This window comes from Zootoca vivipara, chromosome 8, assembly GCF_963506605.1.
Source record: "Zootoca vivipara chromosome 8, rZooViv1.1, whole genome shotgun sequence".
Classification (NCBI taxonomy): domain Eukaryota; kingdom Metazoa; phylum Chordata; class Lepidosauria; order Squamata; family Lacertidae; genus Zootoca; species Zootoca vivipara.
In genome coordinates, this window is record NC_083283.1 from 29,057,730 (window position 1) to 29,084,382 (window position 26,653).

A 26,653-nucleotide genomic window follows, 5' to 3' on the forward strand; every position below is an offset into this window, starting at 1 on the left:
ATGCAAACTTTTCCCCTTGTATCTATATGCGAGAACATACCGGTAGTGTAAGATTTGCTGGAGCCAACATGCCTCGCCCACGAGGGGGTTGGAAGGTGGCAACATGAGAACGGTCCTTTCTGCAGTGCCACCCTGTTTGTGGAAGGGAGGTTCAGGCAGCGCCTTCAATATTCATCTTTAGGCAGGATGAATCCCTGCCTAAAGGGATCATCCCTGACTATTGGACATGCTGAGTGGGGCTGATGCGAATTGGATTCCAAAATCTGGGGGGCTTAGGGGTACACCTACACTAAGGGTTCTAATGTGGAATTTCTACTGTCTTCTATGTGAAAGGTGAATAGGAATTCACATGATGAAAAACAGGGGAATGTACCTGCTGAAGAGTGAAATGTAGCCTACAATAAATGGGCAGTGCTATATACCCTTTGAATGCACCCTTAGTCACATAACTATGGATATATGTTTGCAAGGTCAGTCTATAGTGGGGTTTTTTGGTATGCGTGGTATTCCTCACTATGCAATCAAATGCATATTCAAATTGTGCTTTTTTCATTGTGTGCTAAACCGCTTAGTTTTATCTTTGTGTTAGCAGAAGAGAGGGACACACACACGAAAAGCATTTGTATGGGCAGCAGGTAAAATTATGATAAAATGTGCCTGTAATATTTTGCTCTAACATGAAAAACGCAGCTTGAAGCTCTCCCAAGCAAATGGCTGGAGGCCATAAAGTGAGTGCGATGGGAATTGCAGTGAGTGACAAGAATCTCACAAGATAGCTGGGAAGATGAAAAGCAGAAAGGTTGCAAAACTAGGAAGGGTTAAATGCATGCCAAATAGTGTGGCTGCATTATGTAAAAAATAAAAAAGTGCAATAAACAAAACTATTGTGCAATAACACGCATGCAGCAGATGTAACGGTTTTCCTAGCAGTTCTCCCCAACAGTGTTTTCCAGATAACAGCATCTTATTTATTTATTCACGCAACAATACATACATAGCATGGTAGTGGGATTGCTAAACTAAAGTTCAGCAGTTTATTTCTAAGCAAAGCAATGCTGGATTCAATCCTAGCAGAAACTATCAAAGGCCGCCCTGCGCCCAATCCCAGTTGGTAGCAGATTCTGCTTATCAGTCAGTACTGAAGGCACTCTGTGCATGCCCAGGGGTGCTGTCTCCTCCATTGCCGTATCTCAGCAAATGGGTTTTCTGGGCTGAACCCCGTTAATAGGGACAAACTCCACTTGGCACAGGAGTATGTCTTTCCATACACATACACACGTGTGTGTTCTTTCACACACACACACACACACAGCCCCGCACCGTCACTCTTGCACACCCCTTAAGGAGGAGACACCCCCTGAAAGGAAACGCAGCCAGCCCCCGCCCGCACCTCCCACACACCTGCCGCGCACCTTTCCGCCGCGCGGGCCAGGCGGGGCGAGAGCCGCTGGTCAGGTGGCTCCGACTGCCTGCCTGGCTGACGTGGACGCCAACAGGAACACGCCCTATATGAGGCGCGGGCGGGTGCGCCGAGTGCGGCGGAGCGAGGAGCTAGGCGCCTGCAAGGGTGGAGGAGGTCGGACGGGGCGGGCGGCGACGAGGAGCCGGCTGCTCTGCTGCTGCTGCTGCGCGTCCCCTCGGCGTTTCCCCTCCTCCTCCTCCCCGCTTGCTCCCTCTTGGCACGCCCCGAAGAGGAAAAAGCGCCCGCGCGAGAGAGCGTCCTGAGGGCGATGGCTGCCGAAATGGACCCCAACAGCGAGCAAGGTAAGGGAAGCGGGAAAGCAAGGGGGCGCTTCCTCCCTCGCGGGGGGCGGGGGCGGGCATTGTTCGGGCCTCGCTCCGGCCGGCTTTCTTTCCGCCCGCCCCCTTCCTGTTCAGCTGCCCCCCCCCCGCCTTGCTAGCAGTTTTTGCGCTTTTCGCGCGCGGGCTCCCCTTCTCCGTTCGGGAGGCGCGGCGCCTAACTCCGGGTGGGCGTGGGAGAGAGACGAGCAACTGCTCTTGGCCCTCGCTGTGGGTGCAAAAAAGAAAGGGGGTGTAAAAGTGCCCGTTGTTTGCGGGGTGGGTGTGTCGGTCGGGTTGGGGTTCCCCCGCCAACCCGCCCCCCTCTTAGCTCCGCTGGAGGCCTCTCTCCCCGCGGGTCGGCTCCGCCCTTCGCTCTCCTGCCTTGCAGCACGAGCCCGAGGAGGGTCTCTCGTGGAAAAGAGGAGCGAAGAAGGCGGCATCTCTCCGCGCCATGCAGCCCCTCTGGACCTTTCCGCCGGGGGGGGCGGGGGGGTCCGAAGGACTCTGCTTCTGTTGTGCGGCCACCCCGTGCTTATCTGGCACGCTTCCTTCGGAGGCTGCTGCTTCTTCCCCCTCCTCCTGCTTGTTGCATCCGGAGGCGGGAACTGGCTTGGAGATTTCTATGGCCCCGTGAATGCAGCTGTCTAGCAGAGTCTTCCTGTTGGTGCAAGATGGGCTAGGATCTCTGGAGTGGCTGGAGGCGTCGTCGTCGTCAGTGTGGCTCTTGGCTATAGAAGCGCGTCTGAAGGGCGCAGGAAGAGAGAGGCCAGAAGTGGGGACGACGACGACGACCTGTGGCTTTCCATATGTTGTTGGGTCACCACCACTCTAGCACCCCTTGATGTTGGTCTTGTTGGCTGGGGCTGATGGGAGTTGTGGGGCACGCCAGATGTTGTTGGCCTGCCTATCTGGACAGCTTCGTTAGAGCATGGAGCTGATAACACCCAAGGTTGCAGGTTCGATCCCCATAAGCGACAGCTGCATATTATTGCATTGCAAGGGGTTGGAGTAGATGGTCCTTAGGGTCACTTCTAATTCTTATGCTTCTATGAGATCCCATCAGCCCCAACCAGCATGTCCAATTGGTCGGGCATAGTGTAGCCTCAACTGGAGGGCCACAAGCCCACTGCCACTGATCTAGGAACAGAGGTACGTTCCTTCCAGGAGGCTGCTAGATACTGAAATGGCAACTTGGAAGACTTGTACCTAACCCTGTGTGGGCTGAAAGGGGGTCTCCTTTCTAGGCTTGAGTTGGGTGGTTTGAAAGGGTCTGAGGCAAATGGTGTGGCGACAAAGCAAAATGTTTAAGAGGAGACACTAGATTCCTTGCCTCTCCTACCTGCCATTTGTCTGCTTAGTCATTTGCAAGCCCCCAACACACCCTTTCTGTTCTGCACCCAGATTAGGGTACTGAAGCCTTTAAATTTGTCTTGTGTGTATGTGGTAAAGAAGAAAAGCAGAGAGATATTTTAGAGTGTGTCCCTTTATTCATGTTCGGGCGTTACATTTATTGCACTTTTACATTTATTGCTGTTTGAGAACAGAAAGCAATGCAACACCCACCCTGAGTTTCCATTTGTCTTTTGGTTCGCTTGTGGTCTGCCTGCTTTTCAGACACCCAAGGCTGAGCTCCTTGGATCTGCTGTAACATTGGTAGCCTAGGGTGTGTGACTGAGGAAGAGACAAATGCCTGCAAAAGCCTTTTTGAAGTTTTCCACTTGCTTCAGCTGACTTGAGCAGGTGTCTGTGGGCTATGCTGAAGCACACAAAATACTCCGAGCACAGCAGGTGTCAAATGCCTATGTGTGGCCAACAGCAGCCACATATCTTCTGGTGACTTGGCTTGCCTAGGATAAAGCAAGGGATCGCTGATTTCTTCCTGTATTGCAGAGAGGCGGGTAGGGCCTCATTTTGTGTTTGTGCAGGAGAGACAAAGTTTCCTGGTTTGTTTCAGGTACTTTCTTCTGGAAGAAAGTAGTAGTCCGTCACTTTATGGCAGGCATTAGAGAGCCCCAGAGAGCAAGAAATTACCACTACAGTAGTGCCTCGTTAGACGAGTTTAATTCGTTCCACAGGTCTTTTCTTATAACGAAAAAATTCGTCTAGCGAATCCCATAGGAATGCATTGAATTTTTTTGGGAATTTTTTTTGCCCATAGGAACGCATTAATTGAATTTCAATGCATTCCTATGGGAAACCGCGATTCGCTAGACGAAAACGAATTCGTCTAGCGAGACAACCTCCGCTAGAAAAAACCTTTCGTTAAGTGAAAATTTCGTTAAGCAGGGCATTCGTTAAGCGAGGCACCACTGTACTTCAGAGTGTCTTCAAAGCTCAGCATGGGCCGTGTGTCCTACTCAGGTCCTTGGCACAGGAAACCAAATAATGGCTAACCACCAAGATCACTCAAATAGTATCCTGCAGTGAGACTGCATAACAACTCTAGTTCTAGGTCTTACAGGCCTCTTTCATGCTTTATATAACTTTATATATAACACTTGCAATTTCCTTTTAGATTGCCTGTTACATTTGTGTTTCTTTTCTTTTTATTTCATTTTTTTTCAAATGTAAGCTGCTTTATTTTTATAGGAAGATGGGTAGAAATGAATAATGCATTAAAATGGATCAGGGTGCAGACCTCCTAATGAAGTTGGTGGCAAAGTGCCCATTTCTAAGGAGCAGGATTGTGATACTTGGTATTTTAATGGGGCTTGCTGAGATTTTAGTTTTGTAGCCTATATGTGAAAGATATTTAGTCAGCAAAGTTGAGCAGTTGAACACCAAGGGTCACATTAAAAGCATCTAATAAGATGGACTGGTGCAGCTGAGTGGGTTGTTTATGCTCAATCCACATTAGCATGAACTAGGAGGGTGCATGGCCTGTGTAGCTGCTAGAGCAGTTACAACACCCCAGATGAAGATTATGAGGTTATTATAGGTCCAAAATGACAGCTGTTGAAAGTTATTTTGGGTGGTATAGAAAATTCCCAGAATGATTTTTTTTTCAAATGGAACTATAAATTTTGTTCATTTACAGTCCCTCGTGATAATCACTAATGTTGCTACGTGTTTAAAATTTAGTAGGCCTTAGAGCTGGAAAGCTAAACTTGCAAAACCAGTGAGATGAGAAATTGCCTACCTGTCTCTTCCATTGTTTTCTCAGCCATTACAATGAACTCCTGAAAACTGGTCCCTAACCTTAAAAAATAAAATAAGTCAATACATTATAACAGGGGTTGGCAAAGTTTACCTCGCCTGGACCAGTTCACTCCAGTGGAGAGCCCTCCACGTGCCGGATTGCGCCTGTGTGTGAGTGCGCACACCCACGATTTCCGGCGTCTGTGCAGACGCGATTTCCAGCGCTGCGAAAATGAATCCCTGTGTTGCACTGCGCCAGTTTAGCGCAGTGCGTGGGGACTCGCTGAGTGGGTGGTTGGGGGCGGCTCGTGGGCCAGTTAAACAACCCCCATGGGCCGCTTATGGCCTTAGGTTGCCTACTCCTACATTACAGTCTGCATGAAGCAGGCCTCCCCATTTGTCCTGCCAGACCATTTTGGGCAAGCCACCTGCCAATACAATGGACCTCGAATTTATGATGTCAGATGTAAAGGAAATAAAAATCTGGCCTTGCTGAAATAGAGTTTGCAGTCACCACTGATCAGCTGATTCTTGGGTTTTACTAGGCCCCTTGCAAATCCTTTTGCCAAGGCTCCTTGTGCTATCAGGCAATTGACAGGTGGGTTACCTCTGTTTTCTTATAAAGCTTGGCTTGTGAGGGCTGGGGAAAATAATTATCTGGCCTGCTGGCCGGATCTGATTCCCTGCCCTAGCCTAAAGTGTCAGATGTAGCTCATAAGCTTTCTACATTGCCTCTTTTAGCTGTGGCGCATGACTAGGCACAGTGCACATAGACAACCCTAGGAAGGTTGTCTTTTTCACACGTTGTATAGAGATAACAGCTATGTATGACGTGGCCCTGTGTCACTAGATTATTTGGTTGTCCAAGCACAGTGCCATTTGCTTGTCCTGGAAAAAATACCTTGCGCTATAAGGCTGAGCAATTTTAGTGTAGGAAACGTAAAATCTTGCCAGTGTACTATAGTCCTGTGTACTTAAAGTAAACATGCTTAGGATTGCTCTGTATTTCTTTTGTCATATGAAATGACCACTACTGTATTCGCATAATTTCAAAAGTGGCTGATCTAACAATACATGGAAGTAAACTGTTGTCAAAAAACAGTTCCACATTTAGAGTTTCCCGTTCTTTTACTAAAAGGTCAGTAACAGTGGGGAGGCGCAGGGGAGAATTTAGATAGTGGCCATGGCACTGGGGAATGACTGCCAGATGATATTTACCATTTTCCAGGTGAAAATTGAGCTCCTTTCCCCCACAAGCTATGTGCTCAGTAAGCAAAGTAGACTGTTCTCCTACAGATGACCTTTCACCCTATGGGCAAATAGCTCTAAGGGACCACATTTAATTGGGGGAAATGGTATGGAGGAAGAAAGAGTTTAACTCCCTTCCCCAGTGCCAAGAATTCTTCTGGGCTACTGTTAGTGCTTTAAAACGCACGCACACAGAGAGAGAAAATCCTATTTGTGTATCTCTTACATCATATCTTGTTTGGCCCTCATGCGTTCAGTCACATCTGAGTTGCCAATATTATGCTTCATTTTTACTAGGAACTCTTTATTTTTCATAACATGGAAATGTGGCTACTAACAGTTCTAATGGTCAGGTCTAAAGTGCTTCAGCTGCTTATCTTCAATTTGTATTGCTGTTTCTGCCAGTTCTGCTATCAAGGGTAGGTGATCAAGTGTCGATCCAATCCGTGGATATCAGCAATGCTCCCTCATCCTTTTGATGCCGTTTCAGCGTTTCTGAAGAGTTCATGCCAGCTGAGCTATTTCTGCTGACTTCTGCAGAGCAGCTGAATCAAGTATGTACAGTCTTCTGTCTGTGACTGGGATTCAGACAGAACTGACAGCAAGGAAAATAACTTGCAAAATGGCCATGTTCAAGTTATTGGGAAGATTGCATTTAGAAGGCACAAGTGTTGACCCGTCATGTATGGCAGAAAAGTTTCCATGGAAGAATATAGCAGTGGGAAAGTTTACACTTCTAGGAATTTTCCACTACCATATATTTTTGTGAAAAATATTTCATTTTTAAGAAATGCATTTTGTGATAAGCTAGTTAGTACAATGTGTGGCTGGTATTTTGTTGAATCTAAAATTGTTTAAATGCCGCGGGATTCTTTCAAATTAAAGGTGGTTTAGAAGTGAAATAAACAAATGAAGTCAAAGTTATAAGTAATTTTACTTCAGATAACTAGCACTAGGAAGCACATATATTTATGTGCCCTGGTTCTTGAGGAATGCTAAAATTAGTATGTAAACAGCTCTCAACTCCTCTTAAAATACAGTATAAACAATGCAAGGGAAACAACAAGTTGTTGAATTGTATCTTAAAATATCTACAAGTATTTCCAATTAAAATGTCTAACTAAATATTATTTTAATTTCTTTGAATATAATAACTATACCATACTAAGTGTGCTTTATTTACAACCCCTCCCCCTCCAATAGTATGTCAGTTCCCTCTTACTTCCTTTTCTCTCTACACTAAAATGCCTGAAATGTTGTAGTCTTTCATCATAGGGAGGTTCTAGCTCCATAAATACTTGGCTTGCATTTTTGGAACTTTTTCCAGCTCTGCAATAACCTTTCTGAGGTACCATGTATTTCTAAAATGACATTCATTATGATATTGGCAGTTTTATTTTCAATCCCTTTTCTGGTGATCCCTGACCTGGAATTTACCTTTTTCACAGCTGCTGCAGGCTAGTTTGCCATGACTCCCAAGAACTGTTTCGGATACTAGCAGTTCAAACCTCATAAATATAAAGTTAGGAGTTTTCATCCCATTGTGTTGACACTTGCTGACATTGGGTCATGTTTGCCATTTTAATGTCAGAGCCTCGTTTGGAGAGAGTCTTTTGGAGCTTCGTGCAATCCTTTGTTTTAACCACCCTGAACAATTTGGCATTAGGAAACTTGTCCACTTCACTGATCACCTCTAGCTCTAGATACCTTATGGACAAGTTTTAAAAGCTCAGATTCACTGAACCATTGAGCACCTCACCTCTTACATCCCTACACAGTCAGATGGGTGGCATATAAATAATAAATTGTTGTGAGAATTGTCCTTTTGTTTTGATTCTCCGTTTTCTGCTCTTTACACACCCATACGAGGACCTGTCCTCTTATCCCAGGCATGTCAAACCTGCGGCCCTCCAGATGTTTTGGCCTACAACTCCCATGATCCCTAGCTAACAGGACCAGTGGTCGGGGAAGATGGGAATTGTAGTCCAAAACATCTGGAGGGCCAAAGTTTGGGGATGCCTGTCTTATCCCATCACTACTAAGCTTACTCATGAATCTTCTGCAAACTCCTTTCCCTCTTTTAGCAAACATTTTACTTTTTTGTAGTTGGTGATGCATAAAAAGCTCCCAGAAATACCAGTGGGAGGGATGTGTGGGTGTGTTTTTTTAAAGCTACTGCTATTTGTGACACTGGGGAGAGACTTATTCAGGGCCACAGTAGGAGTGGAATGTTTGAACATCTCTCTCCATATGCTGTGGGTCCAATCTGGATCAATGTGTAGTTAAGCTCTAGAACATGCTTGATTCTATTCATATTGTCATGTCTAGAATTAAGAGTATAATGTACAATATTATTGCCATTTGGATGGCCACCTGTCAAGGCTGCTTAAGCTGAGACTCCTGCATTGCAGGGGGTTGGACTAGATGACCCTTGGGGTCCCTTTTAACTCTACAATTCAGGGATGACTAATCTGTGACCTTCCAATATGTGTTGGGCTTCAACTCCCATCAACTTTAGCTGGTATGGCCAATATTCAGCGTAATTTCTGCCATGCTTTAGAGACATTCCGGACCTATTCAGCATGCATAAGTAATGACTCTGTGGGTGGACATGGTCATTCCTGGTGTATCCCCTCTGCTGATGAAAATTATGCAAAAGTGACAATTTTATTGTACTCTTGGCGAATGTGCTGACTCAGCTTCAGTTAGAATGAAGTGTTAAACGTTTCATAACATTGCCAGTTCTCTTTCCTAAGGTTTATTATACCGTAGTACCTTCAGACAACGTTCCAAAAATATGTTTGAAGTGGGAAGACCAGTACTAGGGGAGGCTTGCCTGTTAGCAAAGCCTCTTCAGTATTTTTTGGCATAGTGGAAGATAAGATAAACTTTATGCAGGACAAATGAGTGTTTAGACTCCGTTTGACACTTTTAATGGTTTGGAAATACGTTCCCTAACTTTGCCAATATGCATTGAGCAAGTCATCTTATGTTGGCTTGTGCAACAGCCTGGTCTAAAACTTGCCATTTTCTCTGCATCATTAGGACTTGCTATCCTCTTGCACATCAACACCCACTTGCACTGGTATTGCATTTCCCCTTAATTATGCACCATCATTTGAGGTCTACAATACCCTGCACAAGAGACAGCAGTCCATGAAAATCAGCAGCAACAAGGAACAAAGAAGAGTAAGGAAAATGTGTAGATGCAGATCAGTGCATCGGATTGTTGGACCAAAGTCTCCCTACAAATTCTCAGTGCAAGCTATGAGCTTCCTAGAGTTTTGACCCAGAATTCCTAGTTCAGGATTCCAAGCCTGTTCAAAGGGCCATGTGCTAATTTTTTGTAATGGTTGTACGAAAGGTTTTTTTGAGGGGGCACTGTCAATAGACCTTCATTATGAATTGCCTGAATCTGCACACTGATAGGAAAAGGCAACCTACCAACAGGGAATGAACAAATTATTCTCCCATTCCTAGGAATGGAGATTTTTGTTTCTGTTTGAGGCCACTGGAGTTTCATCGAACTATAAAGTTTGAGCAACTACCCACGTTTTCAAGGGAGAAACCAAACTATTGAAACTCGTTGTTTTCCTCTACTGCTGAGACAGTGTTCATTTCAGAATACAATCTGACTAGACAGTAGCTGCTTTCTAGGGCTCATGTATCTTTACATTCTCAACTGTTTTGACAAATGATTTAGCAAAATTGAGCAGAATCCCTCTGAAGAGGGGAGGATGTCTGAAAGCACTTGTAGAGATAGCAAACAAGACTTGCGGTGCCTGAGCAGCTCTAAAATACGAAATGGGCTGGCCCTGGGCTTAGTTTGTCTTACATGGCCCAAGGTTGCATCCTAGTGAGGAAAGAGTGCTGTACTGTATTGCAGCCTTTTAAAACAAGCCCACAAGAGCTATTGATACGCAGTTTTGTGATTTTAATTTAACTGACCGCAGAGGAGGGGAAGCTCCCTTCTCCACAGCCAGCATAGAAACACCTATTTGCAGGCAAGTATCCCAAAAGAGAGCCTTCTATTAAGCAGATTGACACTACCAGTCCACACACTGGTCAGCATAGAATTCTGTGCGCTATGGTGGCCAGGTGAGTTGTTAACCACGAGCTAAAATACAAAGCTGCCATACTGTTCTGGATGCACAAGCACCAGTGTGGAGTCATAGTCGGTGTTGGATTATGACTTGGGAGACCAGGGCCCCAATCTCCACTCAGTAAAGAAGCTCACCGGGTGACCTTGGGCCAGTCACTGTCTCTCAGCCCAACTCTCACAGGGTTGTTGTGAATATAAAGTAGGGAGGAAGACAACCATGTACACTGCCTTCAACTCCTTGGAGGAAAAGGTGGAGTTGTTGTTTAGTCGTTTAGTCGTGTCCGACTCTTCGTGACTCCATGGACCAGAGCACACCAGGCACTCCTGTCTTTCACTGCCTCCTGCAATTTGGTCAGATAATAAAACAAAGTGCTTACTTTATTAGAACAGCACCTTAAAAGCACAGTAAGTAATTCTAATGTGCCTTGTGATCTAAAGTACATAGGGAAGCTAATTTAGCATCAGGGGGTCAAGTTCATGGATCAGTTGGGAATAAACTCTTAATATCTGTGATGCAATGCTATTTGCAGCTCCCAATTTCATGGTACCAGCCTTTTGACCTGGTACAGTTAATGCAATCTTGGGTTTGTCAAGACTGTTCTCGTGACAGCTTTCTTTAAGCACACTTTTTAAAAGCAGTGTTTAATGACGTAGAAATCAACCTCTTATGTCTAGCTCTAATGTCTTTGCAAAAACCTGAGGACTTTGTGGCCTCTTTCACTACTCTTGACAAAAGCCAGCCAATACCAATAATGCTATGTGTAAACTTCCTCTTGTGGCACCTGTTGCTTAATGCCTGCCCTTCAGTGCAGGTGAAAACCAGGTTTCAACTAAATGGGTTGAATTGCAACTATGTGGAGATTCCTGGGTGCTAGGTTGGCAGTGGACATCTCCATCGAGCCAGGTGACTCCTTTCAGCAAAAGATGCACATCTTGTGCTTCTGCGCTGCCCCACGGATCAGGGACTGGGCATCTTAGTCCTCCATCACATCAAGGAAAGTAAGTGCTGGGCTGAGTATAGGTACATTTTACTGTGTTGCCGCCTTTCCACGGGCTACCTCGATGGAATTCACAGGCCACAATTTAAAAACCTGTGCCTTGGTCCATAGTTAATACCTTTTCCATTTTTCCTCCTTGCCTACTGAAACAAGTGAATTGTTGTAAGAGCAAGCAAGGTAGTTGAGATCATAGAATCACAGAATTGTAGCGTCGGACGGGATCTTGAGGGTCATTTTTAGTCCAATCCCCTGGTGAATAGACATTCCATTACGGCAACTGTAACCTAGGTTTCAGGTGCCATTTCATGCCTAGCTTATATAGCTATGCGTTTCTAACACTGTTTATACGGTATTCTGAAATGAATCACTTCGTAAAAGTACAGTTCAGAGGAAGTTACTAACTTCAGACTCATGACAGCTGGCGAAACAAAACTAGCTTTTAGTAGTTGTGATTAGTATCTTATGACTGTCTTGCTCGATTTCATGCAACAGCCTTTCTGTATGTTAAAATCCATTCCGTTTCAAAATATAAATGGGGTAATCTATAAGACATAGGCTTTCCTGTCAGAAGGATTTAATTCTAGTGGTCTGGGTCACAGTGTATCTCTTGGATCGAGAAATGACATAGTTCATGTGGAAGTGCTTTATCTGAAACATGAGTGCGTGTGGCATGAGTGCGTTGTGACACATTTGTATTTCCATGGTGCAGTGGAGAGCCAGTGTGGTTCAACCATAGAGTGAATTATGACTTTCAGATGGACAGGGTTAGAATCCACACTTGGCCATGGATCTCACTGGTTAACCTTGGGTCAGTTACTATCTCTCAGCCTTAACCTCCCTCCCATGGTGGTTGTAAGTATAAAATGGGCAGGGGGAGAACCTTGAGCTACTTGGAGGAAAAGGCACTCTGTGTATGTAATAAATAAATAAAATACCAACAGTTGAATGGACTCTGACATTGTAGTAATTGACAGTCTTATTGAACTTGGGGTGTTAAAAGCCATACCGAGTCTAGAGAATGAAAAATAACATTAAAGAGCATTATTTCACCTAACGCAGAAGGTAGCCTCCCCGCCTTCCGAAGAAATCCAGGGCTACATTTTCTCAAAGCGATCCATTTGTTTGCTTTGGGAGCAGGGCAAGAGCCACTCCTTTATGTTTCTCTTCTGTCACTAGGGCTGTCAGAAGGCCTTGCTTCCCATTCTGCATTGCATTCATTGCATGCAGAAGTGTTTCCATTCTGCTGCAGTTTGTCTCCCACCAGAAACTCAAGTTGTCTCACTGCCTGTTGCGGCAAAATTATTGTCTATGTATGTTATTCCATATTTCTCATTTCTGTGCAGAGAAAACACAAGTACTGTATTATTTGCAGACTGGAGGCAGCTGTTGGCTACTGTGGGAAGTAGGATCCCCCCCCAAAAGCTTATATTGTATAGATAACGTTGCATTGAGTTAAATTTTGTTTTGCCATATCTATGTCCTTGTAAACTAGCAAACAAAACTAGTGTGGAAAACAAGGGTTGAATAGACACAAGTCTTATAAATCTGAGTAGCTTTGTATATATGTTTGTTTTGGTGCACAATTTATTGTATGCAATTTTCCATGTAAATATCCATCCAAACACCCCCTCCCCCCCAAAAAAACATACAGACACAACAGAATGTCAGTAGGGGGAGCTCTCTTACTTTAATTATATGGCTGTATGGTATTCTGTATAAAAATGCAGAATGTGTAGAATGCAGACACTCAAGTGTGTTCAGTTTGTAGAAAATTACGTTTGTGCAATTTCTGTCTAAATGGATGTTTGCTAAAGGCATCTTAATATATATTGGTGATGGTTTATGTGGTCTTGAATAAACAATAGAAAAGTCAATATGGGGAGTCATTTGCTGGGTAAAATTGCTTTAAAAGCTTGCATATTTTAGAAAGGCACTAGATTCTTAAGAGTAGTTCTTGAGTTCCTCTGGTAGAGGTGAGATGGAAACTTGGCAGCTGTGTGCTTTATTGAGGGGGAAACGGTGAACTTTTGTGATATCTGCAGATAAGCCACCTTGCAATTCTTTCTTCCTGAAAAACTAGCTGTCTGGGCAACTTGCGGATACTTTTCAGCTTCTGAAATGAAAGATCAGCCAAGAAAGCTACGAGGTGTGGTTGTGCAACCCTTGTTTGCAATTTTTTAAAAAAATGTCTGATAGCCCCACCCCGTGGAACTGGCTTTCACGTTCGGTTGGACAAATATTTGCACATTTGCGCCTAACTTACCTGTGCAAGAGTGTGGGTGGAAGTGGCATCTGCATAGCGTGCCATGTTTAGGAGATGGTAGAAGATTTCTCTTTGATTATTGACATATGGGCTAATTACATGTTCTGCATGCACACATTTAACTGCACCCTGATAGGGCATTTCCTCCCTGATTTTGGCTACCAATGAGATTGTACATATTAAGTCATCCTTATGTTGACCTTCCACCCCTCAGATAACAGGGCAATATGAAGAACTACCATTATACAGCACTATTTCGTTGTATAGAGACTCCGTTTTTGGAAACCGAAACCATATGCCCTGGGTGAAAACAGGATCCAGTCACTCTAGTCTTATTTGGGAGGGGGAGCAAAGTGAAAGGAGCGTTAACTTGCTCACAATTGTTCAGAATCTATTAGTGCTTTCCCATGCTAGAACTGCTGCATCACATTATATAGTCCAAGGGTAACTGGTATTTAGTGGCATCTTCCAGTATTCAAGAAATATCTTAACAGTTATGCAATGGGCACAAAAGATTTAGGACACTGGAGTCTTGCAGAAGCTTATAGACAACAAAATGGCAGCATACTCCCCACCCCCACCCCAAACCAGGATCGCTTCTTTCCAAAACTAAGAAATACAAATTGGATGTATGCTTGTAGCTAACTCTGTATTTGGCTTGCTTAGACTGAGCTGACTAAAAGTGGAAAAGTAGGAAACGGGGCATTGAGGTCCGGTTTATAATCGCCCCCAAATTTACAGTATTTTACAATATTTCTTTACCGTTCCATAACCAGGGTTCTCTGTCTGGCTTATAAAAACATTACTGTGCTGTCTTAAGTACTGTATAAATAAATATTTAGCCATATATACTGAATTTGTGTAACTTGACATTCTTAAAATGTGCTTTTAAATTGCCAAGTACATATTCTCTTTTCTGAAATTTCTGTTACGCACCACTTCAAAAAACATCCATTGAAGTTTATAAATTTGCAAATGGATAGATACATTAAAAATAAAACATAGACAGCTGAGAGTAAATCACTGAAACTGCTGCAGGCATTCATAAGTTGCACAGGAAAAATCTTCAAAACTCTGAAACATTTCTCACAACCTTCTATCACTATTTGAAAACAGTGTTGGAAAACACATTAAATTTATTTTGATATTAGATCTGTTGACTTTTTTCCTGGTCTTGAAAGGCTGGTTGTAGTTGTACCCTAAGCAGGTTTTCCCACTTTGTCTTGGTGGATTCTCCATAGTGGGATATGCTGCAGCCTTCTGTACATCCTTGGAACTGCCCTGATTGTAGCAGGGCCCCAAAGGGCCCCAATTAAGGCGATAATGTAAAGATAAGTCATTTTTTGGCTTGCAGCACTGGCAGTTGTACAATTCCGCAATTTAGAGGGAAGTATAGGTGATTGTTTATTTGCTGTATTGTTTGGGAGTGCTTCAGCTGTGCCATGACCTAGTGTTCAAGGCTACGATTCTATGCACAGAGGTACAGCATAAGACTGGGAATGTGGAAAGGGGTTTGGGTGACTGATATTTTTGGCTTGGTTGTCAAAATATACCCTGTTTCCTAAAAAGGAGTCCTTGCAAATGATGATGACCGTCACAGAGCTGGAGCTTTATATATTCCTCAGTTGCTATATTCAAAACTTCTGTGCTGTTTCTTCACTCTAAAGGCCTAGTCCAGTTCCATACCGTAATAATGTTTTATTTTGGGCTGGGCCTGATGTTACCAGACTCTTCCTGGTTTTTGCAGGTTCCTCAGAATGAAATAAATGGGTTTTGGTGCCATTCCTAGAGCTGTAGTTAAGTGCACAAAATAGGAAATGTTCCTTCAAATCTTTAATGAAAGCATGGGATGCCAAGATCATGTCATTCGTAATCTAGTTTTATTTATTGACTTGAAACACTTAAAATGTTAAAACATCAATTCCTTTTCTCAAATAATACAGTCTCCAAAATGACATTTCAGAACCAAACTTTATAGCCCTTTGTAGAAGATAATCCTCTACTAGATAAAATCCTCTTAAATATATATATATTTATCTGAACACACTCCCCCCCATTAGTATGGTGTGTCCCAGCTTCCCTGTTTTCTATTCCATTTCAGCCTCTAAAGCAAATTGGAACAGAGACGTCAGAGCTATAAGATGCAGTTTATGTAAGAATGATGCTTCTAGTTTTGTGGGTGGCTGCCAGATGGACACAGAGGCCAGCTTTGTGATGTATAAGCTAAAACAAGTTTATAATGCTACCTGCTTTTAAAAATAGCAGTCACTTCAAAGGCAAGAATCTGCTTTTAAACACATTAACAGTTCCTGTAGCACAACCTCCACAATCACTGGCTGTTCCTGTTCATATGCACCTTGACTTGATCCAGGATGTTGACTTATTCTAGTTATCCTTTTGTCCGTCCTGTCTCCCCCCACAAGACATAGAGGACTTTTGGAAGAAGGAAGATCTCACATTACACTGAGTGTGGAGTCACTGTGCCTCCGCTGCTCTCTCAGATGTTTGTACTGTATGTTCTAGTGGGGAGAGTATAATCTGAGCAAGCCCCTAGGTATTGTCTGGCAACAGCAGAATATCAGGAAAAGCTAGCATTTTGAGCACTTAGAGGAAGACGATGCAAACCTGCATTTCTAGTGTTGTAAAATGAGCACCCTCCCCTTCTTGCTCTTGAGAAACAGTTGAATCCTAAGCTGAATTGGGTTGCTTCAGAAAGATTCAGGGCTCTTTTGATGGGAAGCAGTTGTCATCTGAGTTGTCATGAGTAAGTCGCTGTTGTTCCCGAAGCTGTAAACTGCCATTGTTTAAAATTGCTGCATTTCTCAAATTTAGCATCTAGGCATGGGGGGTAGTAGTTTTGTGACCAATGGGTCTAGCTTTCTGCCAGGAAATACCTTTACCAGGGCTCTGCTTTTTACTACTAGTCCCAATTCTTTCGGAAGGGATGTAGGTGTCAACTGAGCGTAAAATAAAAACTTCAATCTGTTTTTAAAACTCTCTGGTGGAATTTTGCAGATGACTTACCCGGGACCCTTGATGTTTCTATCTGCATATAAATTGCCCAAAGACTAATCCAGACAAAGCCTTGGATTTACTGAGATGGACTTTGGTTTTGAAGATGAAGTGGGTTGTGTATGATGTGACTTTCTCAAGCGCCAAAATGGGATCCATACTGAAACTTGTATAGTATTTGGTACTTGGTTGTTGCTAGTATGCCCCAAAGCAGGAGTGAAGGCTTTCTTTAGTTTGGAATATAACTCTGAAAATGTTGCTACTTGCGATTGCAGACATCCTTTGCATTAGTTTTTCTGCAGGTCTTCCCAGGTTATGACAATAACATTGAGGGATTATACTGAAAGCTACACTGTAGTAGGTTACATTGAGATGTTTCCATGCTTGTGGGTTGCTCTCATTCATCATTTAGCTACACACATGGTGGGAAATTGGGGGTATTACCCCCTGATGTTGGGAAAGATTGAGGGCACAAGGAGAAGCAGAGGACGAGATGGTTGGACAGTGTTCTTGCAGTTTGACCAAACTGCGGGAGGCAGTGGAAGACAGGAGTGCCTGGCGTGCTCTGGTCCATGGGGTCACAAAGAGTTGGACACAACTAAATGACTAAACACCACCACCACCACAACCACCACCACCAAAGCCAACATGGTAAGTTGGACCAGGAAGTTGTAACTTGCTATATTAAGGAGTGTTCTAACCTATCCTGTTTTGATATGGAGGTGAATCTGTACTAAAGCAAGAAGAAGAAGAAGAAGAAGAAGAAGAAGAAGAAGAAGAAGAAGAAGAAGAAGAAGAAGAAGAAGAAGAAGAAGAAGAAGAAGAAGAAGAAGAAGAAGAAGAGCACAACAACCCTCTGATGGAATGGTAACAATGCCAGCCTGTCACTCCCGGGATTAGAGCAGTTTCCTGGAGTTGCATCGTGCTCGCTCTTTCTTTCTCTCTTAGGACCTCTCTCACACAGACTTCTTTGTAATTATCTGCAAGACCTCTAAGACAGGCTTTTCCAGCTCTCTGCACTGTTTCATGTGAGAGGATTCACGATCAACCTTGCCACATGGACGCACTGGCACAAGCTGAGTACCTGCTCTCCTTCAGCAGCCCAATTAACCATTGACTGTTGCTAATTCAAGCGATGGTTTAGCAACTTAGTGGAAGGAAGACCAGGCTCTTCAGAAAGAAGGAGCATGGCAGTGTGCTTCAATGCCACTCAAGAAGAAGTGTTATGCTGCATCCCCCAAATTAATCCATTTTAGTAGCATTCTGCTGTAGCCATGTCCTCGGAAGGGGTGTATGAATTTTCCCCACATAGCTGTGACAGACTGCCTCTGCAGTGCAATATGTTTTTGCGTCTGTGTGTATTTAGGTGGCTGCTTGCTGGTTTCCCCAGGACTGCTCCTGAGGGATGATTGGAAAAGAAACCGTGCCTCAGCAGATAAAATTGCAATCCAATTACTACAACCAGCGTTGAAGACACTTGATAATGCTTGGCTGAGCCTGAACAAGCCAATTTACGTTGCAGCGCATTCAGGTTAATTCCATTATAATTGGCTCAAGTGCCTTGGCCACAAGCAATATACTCTGTTGTCTCATCAACACCTCTGTAATAAAATTAAAGCTTCTGGCCCACAGTTAACAAGGAATTGTGTTAAGATTCAACTACAGTAGGTACAGGCTTGTGAACAAGTGCAATGCGGGGTTGTGCTCCAGAACTTCTCTGCACCTCCTCAACAGACGTATACTGGCTCCAAACTCTTTGGAGACGGAAAGCACAGTTGAATGCTGAAGGTGGAGCTGAGCATGAAGTGCCTTCTGTATTGCCTTTAAATATCCACGCCAGCCTTGAAGGGAGGGTGGTAGTTGAACAAGAGAACCAGCATTTGCAGAGGAATTGTACCTACTGTCAATCCTTCCCAGTTCCTGTATGCTCACTGCTTTAGAGGCTTTTGGGGGCTTTAAATGACCTGCATAACTATTGGGGATCAGTGTGGTAATCCATCTAAAAAGAAGCTTGAAGTTTTCCATTATGGCACCCAGTGTATGGAATTGTCTCCAGTTTGAAATGCATGGTGAGCACAAACTTTGATAGGCCTGCAGTGCTTATTAAAGGTGCATCTGTCCACCTAGGCATTTCCAGGTTAATATTGAGCTTGGGAGGTACCGTAGGTTCTGTGGATTGTGATGTACCTTATATATTAATGTGTTGGTTTACTTGAAAATGTGTAGTATTGTTGTGAACCACCCCAGTATTGCCGATGAAGGGTGAGATGGAAATACGTTCCATAAAAGAATTTTTTAAATCATGCACAGTAATATTTTACAAATAAAGCATGGTGATTTTCTTTAAGCATTTGAGTTCTGAAAACCATGTGTCTGCAACACAGCACTAGCAACACAACACAGCCCACTCAATGGTGAGTTTGTGTTGAAATGTGGCTCAAGTATAGAGGAGCTCTTGCATAATTCTTACGCTGTGAACTGTCCTAAGACCTTCAGATGAAGGACAATATACAACTCTCTAACAAATAAATAAAATATAAAGAAATAAGCCAGCTTTTTGTGCAAGGGCTTTATTTTGGGGGTGGGGGAAGAGGCCTGTAGTGCAGTTGTAGAGCTTTGCATGCAGAAGGTCCCAGATTTAATCCTCAGCAACTTCAGGTGGGACTGACAGAGACACTCTACCTGAAACTGGGGAGAGCTGCAACCTGCCAGTGTCGACAGTATTGACCTAGATGGACCAAAGGTTTGATTTGTTATAAGGCAGCTTCCTATGTTCCCCTCCAAAATAATCACCATCACTTAAGTTTTGGACCAAACCCTGAAAAATGTGTCTTGTTTCCGTATCCTACACAGTCAATTTAGTTCGTTATCTAGTTAGTGCATCCACTGTCTGCTTGCAATTCTGTGCCTATATTCATTGCTCATTTTCTCCCCCATTTTCTTAAATGGATCCTTTCTAAGGATGACAGTTAGCATCTTGTTTCTTCATTTGCAACCTATTATGCTTGCTGTTGCACTTTCCTGAACGATGGGGAGCCACATACCCCGTACCACTTCCGAGTTCAGCAGAGCTAGACAAAGATTATATTACATGCCAGGACCTTCATCTGAGGTGAAGTCAGTTGACTGACATATCTCTGCAATTGATAGTGTAGAATCCACAGCAGCAACGTGATGAAGCTGGAAGTAAGAAAAGGGATTGTTCCAATCTGATAAGGAGGCACTTCACTCATAGAAACCTGCTGTGTGCAAGCAACAGATTTGTTTTCCCCACTAGGAAATTTGACTAGAGCTGTCTACTATATATACAAATACAAACAGGGCTGGCAAGCTACACACTGGAGAAGAAAAATCTATTCCATTAATCAGGCATAAAGTCCTACACAGATGGCTTATAGGATAGATTATGGCTGGTAATCCTTTTGTGCCCTAGAAGATTAAGAATATCCTGGTGCAACAGCAGTCAGCTGACGCTTAAAAAAAAAAAGACTGAAAACTCTGGTGTAATCCTGCACAGGACAGAGACTTCCCAGAGCCCATGGCAATTCAGTTTACTGAAAATGCCTTGTTACGTAGAGTGGATTTTGGCATACTGAAAAGTTGTAGCCTTAACCATCAACTGCATAAACTACTGAAGTTAAGGAGTACCCGAGCCATTGCTTTTTAAGTTGGTATCCCAAACCTCACAATTATATCAATTGCTTCCAGTGGAAACAGTGTGTGAGTGCCTAGCATCTTTAAATTGGTGCCTCGGATTTTAACAAGTCAAATGACTTGTGCAAAGAAAAGGAGAGGAGAAGACTGGATGCAAGAGCAACATGAATGGCCCCCATGCATGCTGAGATCTCTGTGATGGACTGGCTGGATATGGATTTATATGAGGATTACAAATCTCCTTTTGATTTTGATACTGGAGTTAATCGAAATTATCTCTACCTATCGCCCAGCATGGCTTTTTCCCCTCCTGGATCTCCTGTGTTGAAGGATTCTGGTAACTGTTTTTATATCTACAACCTTCTTAAGAGAATCCATACTATAAGAGCAGATCATAGCTCAGTATGCTTTCTGAAAGCTCTAGCCTAAGATGTTTGTTGTAATGTGCTCTGTACTGTTCTGCTGGAATGGAAATGATCATAACACTGTTCCCAGAAGGGAACCAAACATAGCGTGTTAGATTTAATGGATGAAGAAATAGGGATGCACTCAATAATATGGAAGCAACTGAAAGCCTGATTTGAATAATAGGTAATTAAATATTAGTGGAACTTTGCCTCAGAGCTGCCTTAAACACTATCAACCATAGAGAATGATTTGAGAGAATGGGGAATGTTGTGTTAGCATCCAGTACCAAAACAAGCTTTCACATGCATCTGACAACAAGGACTTATGCAGAAGCTGTAAGCTTTCTGTGTTTCTCTGGTCCAGGGTCACCCAATGAGCTTCATGGCTGAGTGAGAATTTGAACCCTGGTCTCCCAGGTCATAGTCCAACACACTCTAACCATTACGATGCCACACTGGCTCTTAGAGACATGCACAACCAGTTAAATGTTCTTCTGGTTCTTGGTCCAGAGCTCACTTGAACTTCTCCTTTGTGCTTGATCTTGGAAAAAATGTGTGTGTTTCCCAAGTGTTCATAGAATACTGATTTAGGTAACTATAGCACAGCCTTCCTTACCCTGATGTCCTCCAGATGATGCTGGAATCCAACTCCCATCAGTCCCAGCCACTTGTTGTCTAAAACATCTGGGAGGGCACTAGTTTGGGGAAGATTTTGTGAGTGGAACCTTTGGGAATTTCAAAGTGATTATATATATTCAACATAACTGCTAGAAACTATTCCAAACAACTTAGAATAAAATTAGTTCTGTCAAATTTGAACATAGTTTGGCATATTTTCACCCTACCACCTTTTATTATGCTCAGAAAAGAATGAATAACGCTCAGATTTCAGCAAATCTTTTTGCAAAAAATTAAAGGGGTTTGTGTGGGGAGAAATGAATTTACAAATGTGAGAGACTTCCTTAGACATCACAAGCTAGGTTTTGACAGACTAGAATTTCTGGTTCTGTAGAGATGGTTTGATGCCTAAGGCACCAAACTTTTAATACTATTTCATGCTTCCAGGCCATAACTAACTTACTAAGTTATTTGGTAAAGCTAGATACTTGCCACTACAATAGTTTTCTTAAAATTGGACCTTGACATACTTTTAAAACTTATTACAGCATTTAAATAAGATTGCAACTTAGTTAGATAAAACTGAATTTGGAATCTGCACTTAGACACGCTCTGCACAACAATCTTCCTGCAGATTGATGGGTTATTATGTACCCCATAACTACGATACACATCCTATGAAAAGCGGGTTCTTGCTGTGAATATTGGTGCTTTCTACCGTGAGTACACTTGATGGAAATGACCTCTGTGCAATTTCCTCTATGGTAATGAGATCTATGTAAGAATATATCTGAAATGCTTCTTGGCCTGGTAGGATCCTAAATGGCAATAGTAACAATGCATGTTTAGCTAAGTGGGTAGGATTCCACATAAACTTGTTTACTGATGAGCAGTGTCCTTCCAGTACAGTACTTCTAGCAATACTCTTGATTGTGGAAGGAGAAGCAAATCTAACCTTTTCCCATTCCATTCTCTGTGAAAGGAAGTGACTGGCCCAGGGTTACCCATTGAGCTTCATGGCTGGCTTGGGATTTGAACCCTAGTATTCCCAGATCCCAATCTTAACGCTCCAACTGCAGCACCACACAGACTCTCTTCTGCTGATGTGTTCTGCTGTCATTCTGTGCATCCTGAGACAACTTCCCTTCAGTGTGACTGGGAGGCAGCCAGGAGAGTTGTGCGGCACAAGAACCAAAAACCCTTTTGCCCATCCTTCTGGGGAATGCAAGATGGCACATTCCTGGATGGATATCCCCAATAAAGTCACAGCACAGCTAAAAATATAATTAGAATAATCTATTCGTATAAAAAATTAAACCAGAATGCACTTATTGCAGAGAACTAGTGGCGTTTGGCGGAATGTTTTAATTCAGTTGCTTGCTGTCTCATGAAAACTTAAAACACTATTTACCATCCTTTGAGGATAGGTTTTGCATAAATGATTTTTATGTTCCTGTAATACAGAATAATTCTCAATTGGTTTACTGCCTTCTGTTTAAGACTCTTGATAGTAATCTGAAGAGAACTTTGCAGGAAATACTTCCATTTGCTATTGGAAAAAGAACATTCTCTTTGGTATGTGGAATAACAAGATTGTATTGGTGTTATTTACTACATCGGTCTTTAGCATCAACCTCTGATTTTCAGGCTGTTCCAGGGCACCATATTGGGGGCGGTTATGTCCTCCTTGAGAAGACTGGTAATGCAAAATAGCTTACCCACCATTACTGAACTTACTGTGCAGCTGCATAAGAGTGTTGGTTGTGCTCTGGGATGCATTCTGGGCATTGGGAACAACTTAGGACTTCCAGAACAGGCCAGTGTTGAACTGTATACTCTCTACAGTATTTGAGTTGTTTGGCACACAGATTTGCAAGTTTCAGATTTCCAAGCTTCAGGAATCAGATTCATGTAAACCAGCGTCTTTGGTTGTCATTTCTGCATTGTCCATATGATCTATAAAACCCTCGCCCAGTTCTGCAGAAGATGAAGATACCAAGAGGGCATGAATATGACGTGAAAGGGAAGGTGTGCAATAGGGAAATCTTGGATCACACAGAAGTGGTAAGGATAGAAGGTTTTAAGAGGCTGGATGAGGCCATGCCACTGAAATCTGAGTAGCAGTTAGTTCTGATCTTAAAAAACCAAAACCCTGGATAAAGCAGCTCAGTGTTGTAAATATAGCTTTTGCTTCTGCCTCTATTGAACTCTGCAAAGGTAAAGGTAAAGGGACCCCTGACCATTAGGTCCAGTCGTGACCGACTCTGGGGTTGCGCGCTCATCTCGCATTATTGGCCGAGGGAGCCGGCGTATAGCTTCCAGGTCATGTGGCCAGCATGACAAAGCCGCTTCTGGCAAACCAGAGCAGCACATGGAAACGCCGTTTACCTTCCCGCTGTAGCGGTTCCTATTTATCTACTTGCACTTTGAGGTGCTTTCGAACTGCTAGGTTGGCAGGAGCTGGGACCAAGCAACGGGAGCTCACCCCGTCACAGGGATTCGAACCGCCAACCTTCTGGTCAGCAAGCCCTAGGCTCAGTGGTTTAACCACAGCGCCACCTGGGTCCCTATTGAACTCTGTATTCACTGTCAAATATCGTCTGTTGTCTTGCATCCATTCATTGAAACACTCCTTACAGCACGGTTGTCAAACCCAAGGCCCGCGGGCCAAATGCGGCCCGCCAGACCTTGTCATGCGGCCCGCGCAGGCCCAGAGCGATGAAATGGAAGAGGCGCTGGACAGCCCGCCCGCCGCCGCCTGCAGGGCCGTCTCTGGGCCCGGGCTGGGGAAGGAGGACGACGCGGGAGGCGATCCTCCTCTGAGGCCGACGCTGCTCAGCAGGAAGGAAGGGGCGGCGCCCGCAGTTTCTAATTGGCTGCAGGAGATTCCTGCAGCCAATTAGACGCTGCGGGTGCCCCTGGGGGCCGCCCCTTCCAGCACGGCTTCTGATTGGCCACAGAAATCTCCTGCAACCAATCTCCTGCAGCAGCGGCCTCAGAGGAGGATCCCTCCCGCGTCGTCCTCCTCCCCCAGCCCGGGCCCAGAGACGACCCTGCAGGCGGCACTGGGTGGCGGGCGGGCTGGCCAGCGCTGCTCAGCGGGAAGGAAGGGGTGGCGCCCAGAGGCTCCTGCAGCCAATCAGAAGCTGCGGGCGCCTCTGGGCACCGCCCCTTCCAGCACGGCTTTTGATTGGCCACAGAAATCTCCTGCAGCCAATCAGATGCTGCGCAAAGAGCAAGAGAACTTTCCCATCCCTCGCGCTTTCACTAGCTTTGCGGGCCTCGCGCGCCCAGATTTGCTCCCCTCCACCTCGCTCAACTCCAGGAACATTCAATTCTGCCCAAACAACCTTGCAAAGCAAGCCCGCTTTCCTTGCTCCCGGCTTCAAGGCCAGAGCGCGAGGGTTGCCTTTGTTGCCGCTCCAGGTTACACACAAGCAACCTCGTGCGCGCACGATCCAACAAACCCCCGGGGCCCAGAGCCGGCGCAGACCTTTTTCCTCGCGATTACGGTGGTCTTCTCTGTTCTCGGCGAGAATCCGTTTCCAGGCAGCGCGCTGAGCTAGAATGCAAAGCAAGTAGCTACTACTCCGGAGACCCCTCCCAGTTCTCGGCCCCTGCGGCTAATGGAATATTTTTAACTGTTTGAATAAACTCTGATCTTTCTCTGCGACGAGTCTGGGACGCCTAGTGGGAGAAGGCGATCATTGCCCTTCAGTTAGGCGGGGCAGAGAAGGCTTGAATTCTAGTCCTCAATCAGGACTAGGATTGTAGGAGCGACTGTTCTGAATGGAGGCGGGTTCCTAGTATAACTGGATTCTCCAAGGGCGTGGCTTGTCGATTATTTTTAAAATTGCTTTCTAAGCCCACCTCTTTAGGGTGCATATACCCAAGGTGAGTTACAGCATGAAACACAACATTTAAATTCTAACATTTAAAATAGCAGTAAAAACATTAAAGCAGACAAAAAAAATATGTGGCAGACAAAAAAAATATTCCAGCACGGCTTCTGATTGGCCACAGAAATCTCCTGCAGCCAATCAGAAGCTGCAGGCGCCTCTGGGCGCCGCCCCTTCCCGCTGAGCGGCCGAGAGCGGGAAGGAAGCGGCAGCGGCATGGAGACTGCCTTCACCGCCCATGCCAATTAGCTACCTCCGCAAGGTAAAAAAGGGGAAGCCCCTTTTCTTTCTTCCCCCTTCCCCGAAGCTGCTGGCGTGTGTGTGCGCGTGTGTCAGGCCCCGTTTCTTCGGCTTCAAGAGGTTGGATAGGAATCTGTTGTTGATGCTTTAGCTGAGATTCTTGCATTGCAGGGGGTTTGACTAGATTACCCTTGGGGTTCCTTCCAGCTTTACAACTGTATGATTTTATGCTCATCTAAATACCAGGGAAGCCACACATGTGATGTATCAACAGCAATCAAATGTGGGAGTTACAAAAGCATGGATGATGGTCTCCAAATCTTAGTACTGTACTGCAACTTGTATTGTTTAATGGTGGTTTTACGCAGACTTTTGTACTGGTGCTGCTTTCATATTGATTGTATTTAGTTGTTAATTGCATCTGTGTTTTATTGTTTCTAATTTGCAAACTGCCCAGGGAACATGGTTAATTAGGAGGTATATAAATGCCACAGATATCTGAATAAATAAAGCAATGAAAATATGGAGCTGATAACTGCACTTGTGCCTTTGGCTATTATCTGGCAGCAAGCCATGGCCCTAGAGAATGCTAGCCTGTAAAAAAATATTCACAAAGGGGAGCAAATAATATCCATGCATCTTTATTAATTTATGATAATAAAGAGTGGACACATAGTCCAGATACAATCGGCCCCTTGAGGGTGACCAAACTGCTGATGCGGCCCCCGATGAATTTGAGTTTGACACCCCTGCCTTACAGCAAGATAATTCAGACAGTCCTCTTATCAGGGGCATGGGAAACCTGTGACCCTTCAGCACAGCCAAAAGGTTGGGGATGATGCAGTCCAATGTGTGAGGAGCCGCAAGTTCACCATCCCTGCACCATTGCAGCAGTGGGAAACCACCACTCTTGCTTTTCACACACACCACCAGCCTTGATGACGAATGTTTCACAACAAAGCAATCTTAAATTAGTGATCCCAAATGACAAATCTGAGGGGTTTTTCTTTTCTTCTTTTAAGATCTGCTGAAAAATGAAGTAATTCCCGAAGTTGGAGAAGATGCTGCTGCTTCAGTTAATGTTGCAGAGGCTTTGTCAGAAGAAGAACAGGAAGAACTTAGAAGAGAGCTTGCTAAGGTAAACCTGTTATGTGTGGCCCTCAAAATTGATCTGATTCACATGCGTGAGCCACAGTTACATTTAATATGGAGTTATGAGGCTGTCTTTCTGATAGTGCTGTTGGAAAATAATTTGTAATAAGCAGAGTTCTTAAAAATGGACACAGTGAATG

The 26,653-nt window shown here is 44.2% G+C and overlaps 1 protein-coding gene across 4 annotated transcripts in view; it reads left to right on the top strand.

Annotated features, from left to right (window-relative positions):
- The first annotated feature begins 1,493 nt into the window (after positions 1-1,493).
- The window catches only part of TPD52 (tumor protein D52), a 38,625-nt gene continuing 13,465 nt past the window's right edge, over positions 1,494-26,653 (top strand). The window contains exons 1-2 of one of the 4 annotated variants that reach the window (XM_060277738.1): positions 1,494-1,764; positions 26,384-26,499. In XM_060277738.1, the coding sequence (XP_060133721.1) occupies positions 1,731-1,764; positions 26,384-26,499 (150 nt within the window). In that variant the 5' untranslated portion in view covers positions 1,494-1,730. Of the gene's footprint in view, positions 1,765-17,377; positions 20,535-26,383; positions 26,500-26,653 lie in introns of those variants that run through there. The other 3 variants (XM_060277737.1, XM_060277740.1, XM_060277741.1) reach the window with 3 other exon arrangements.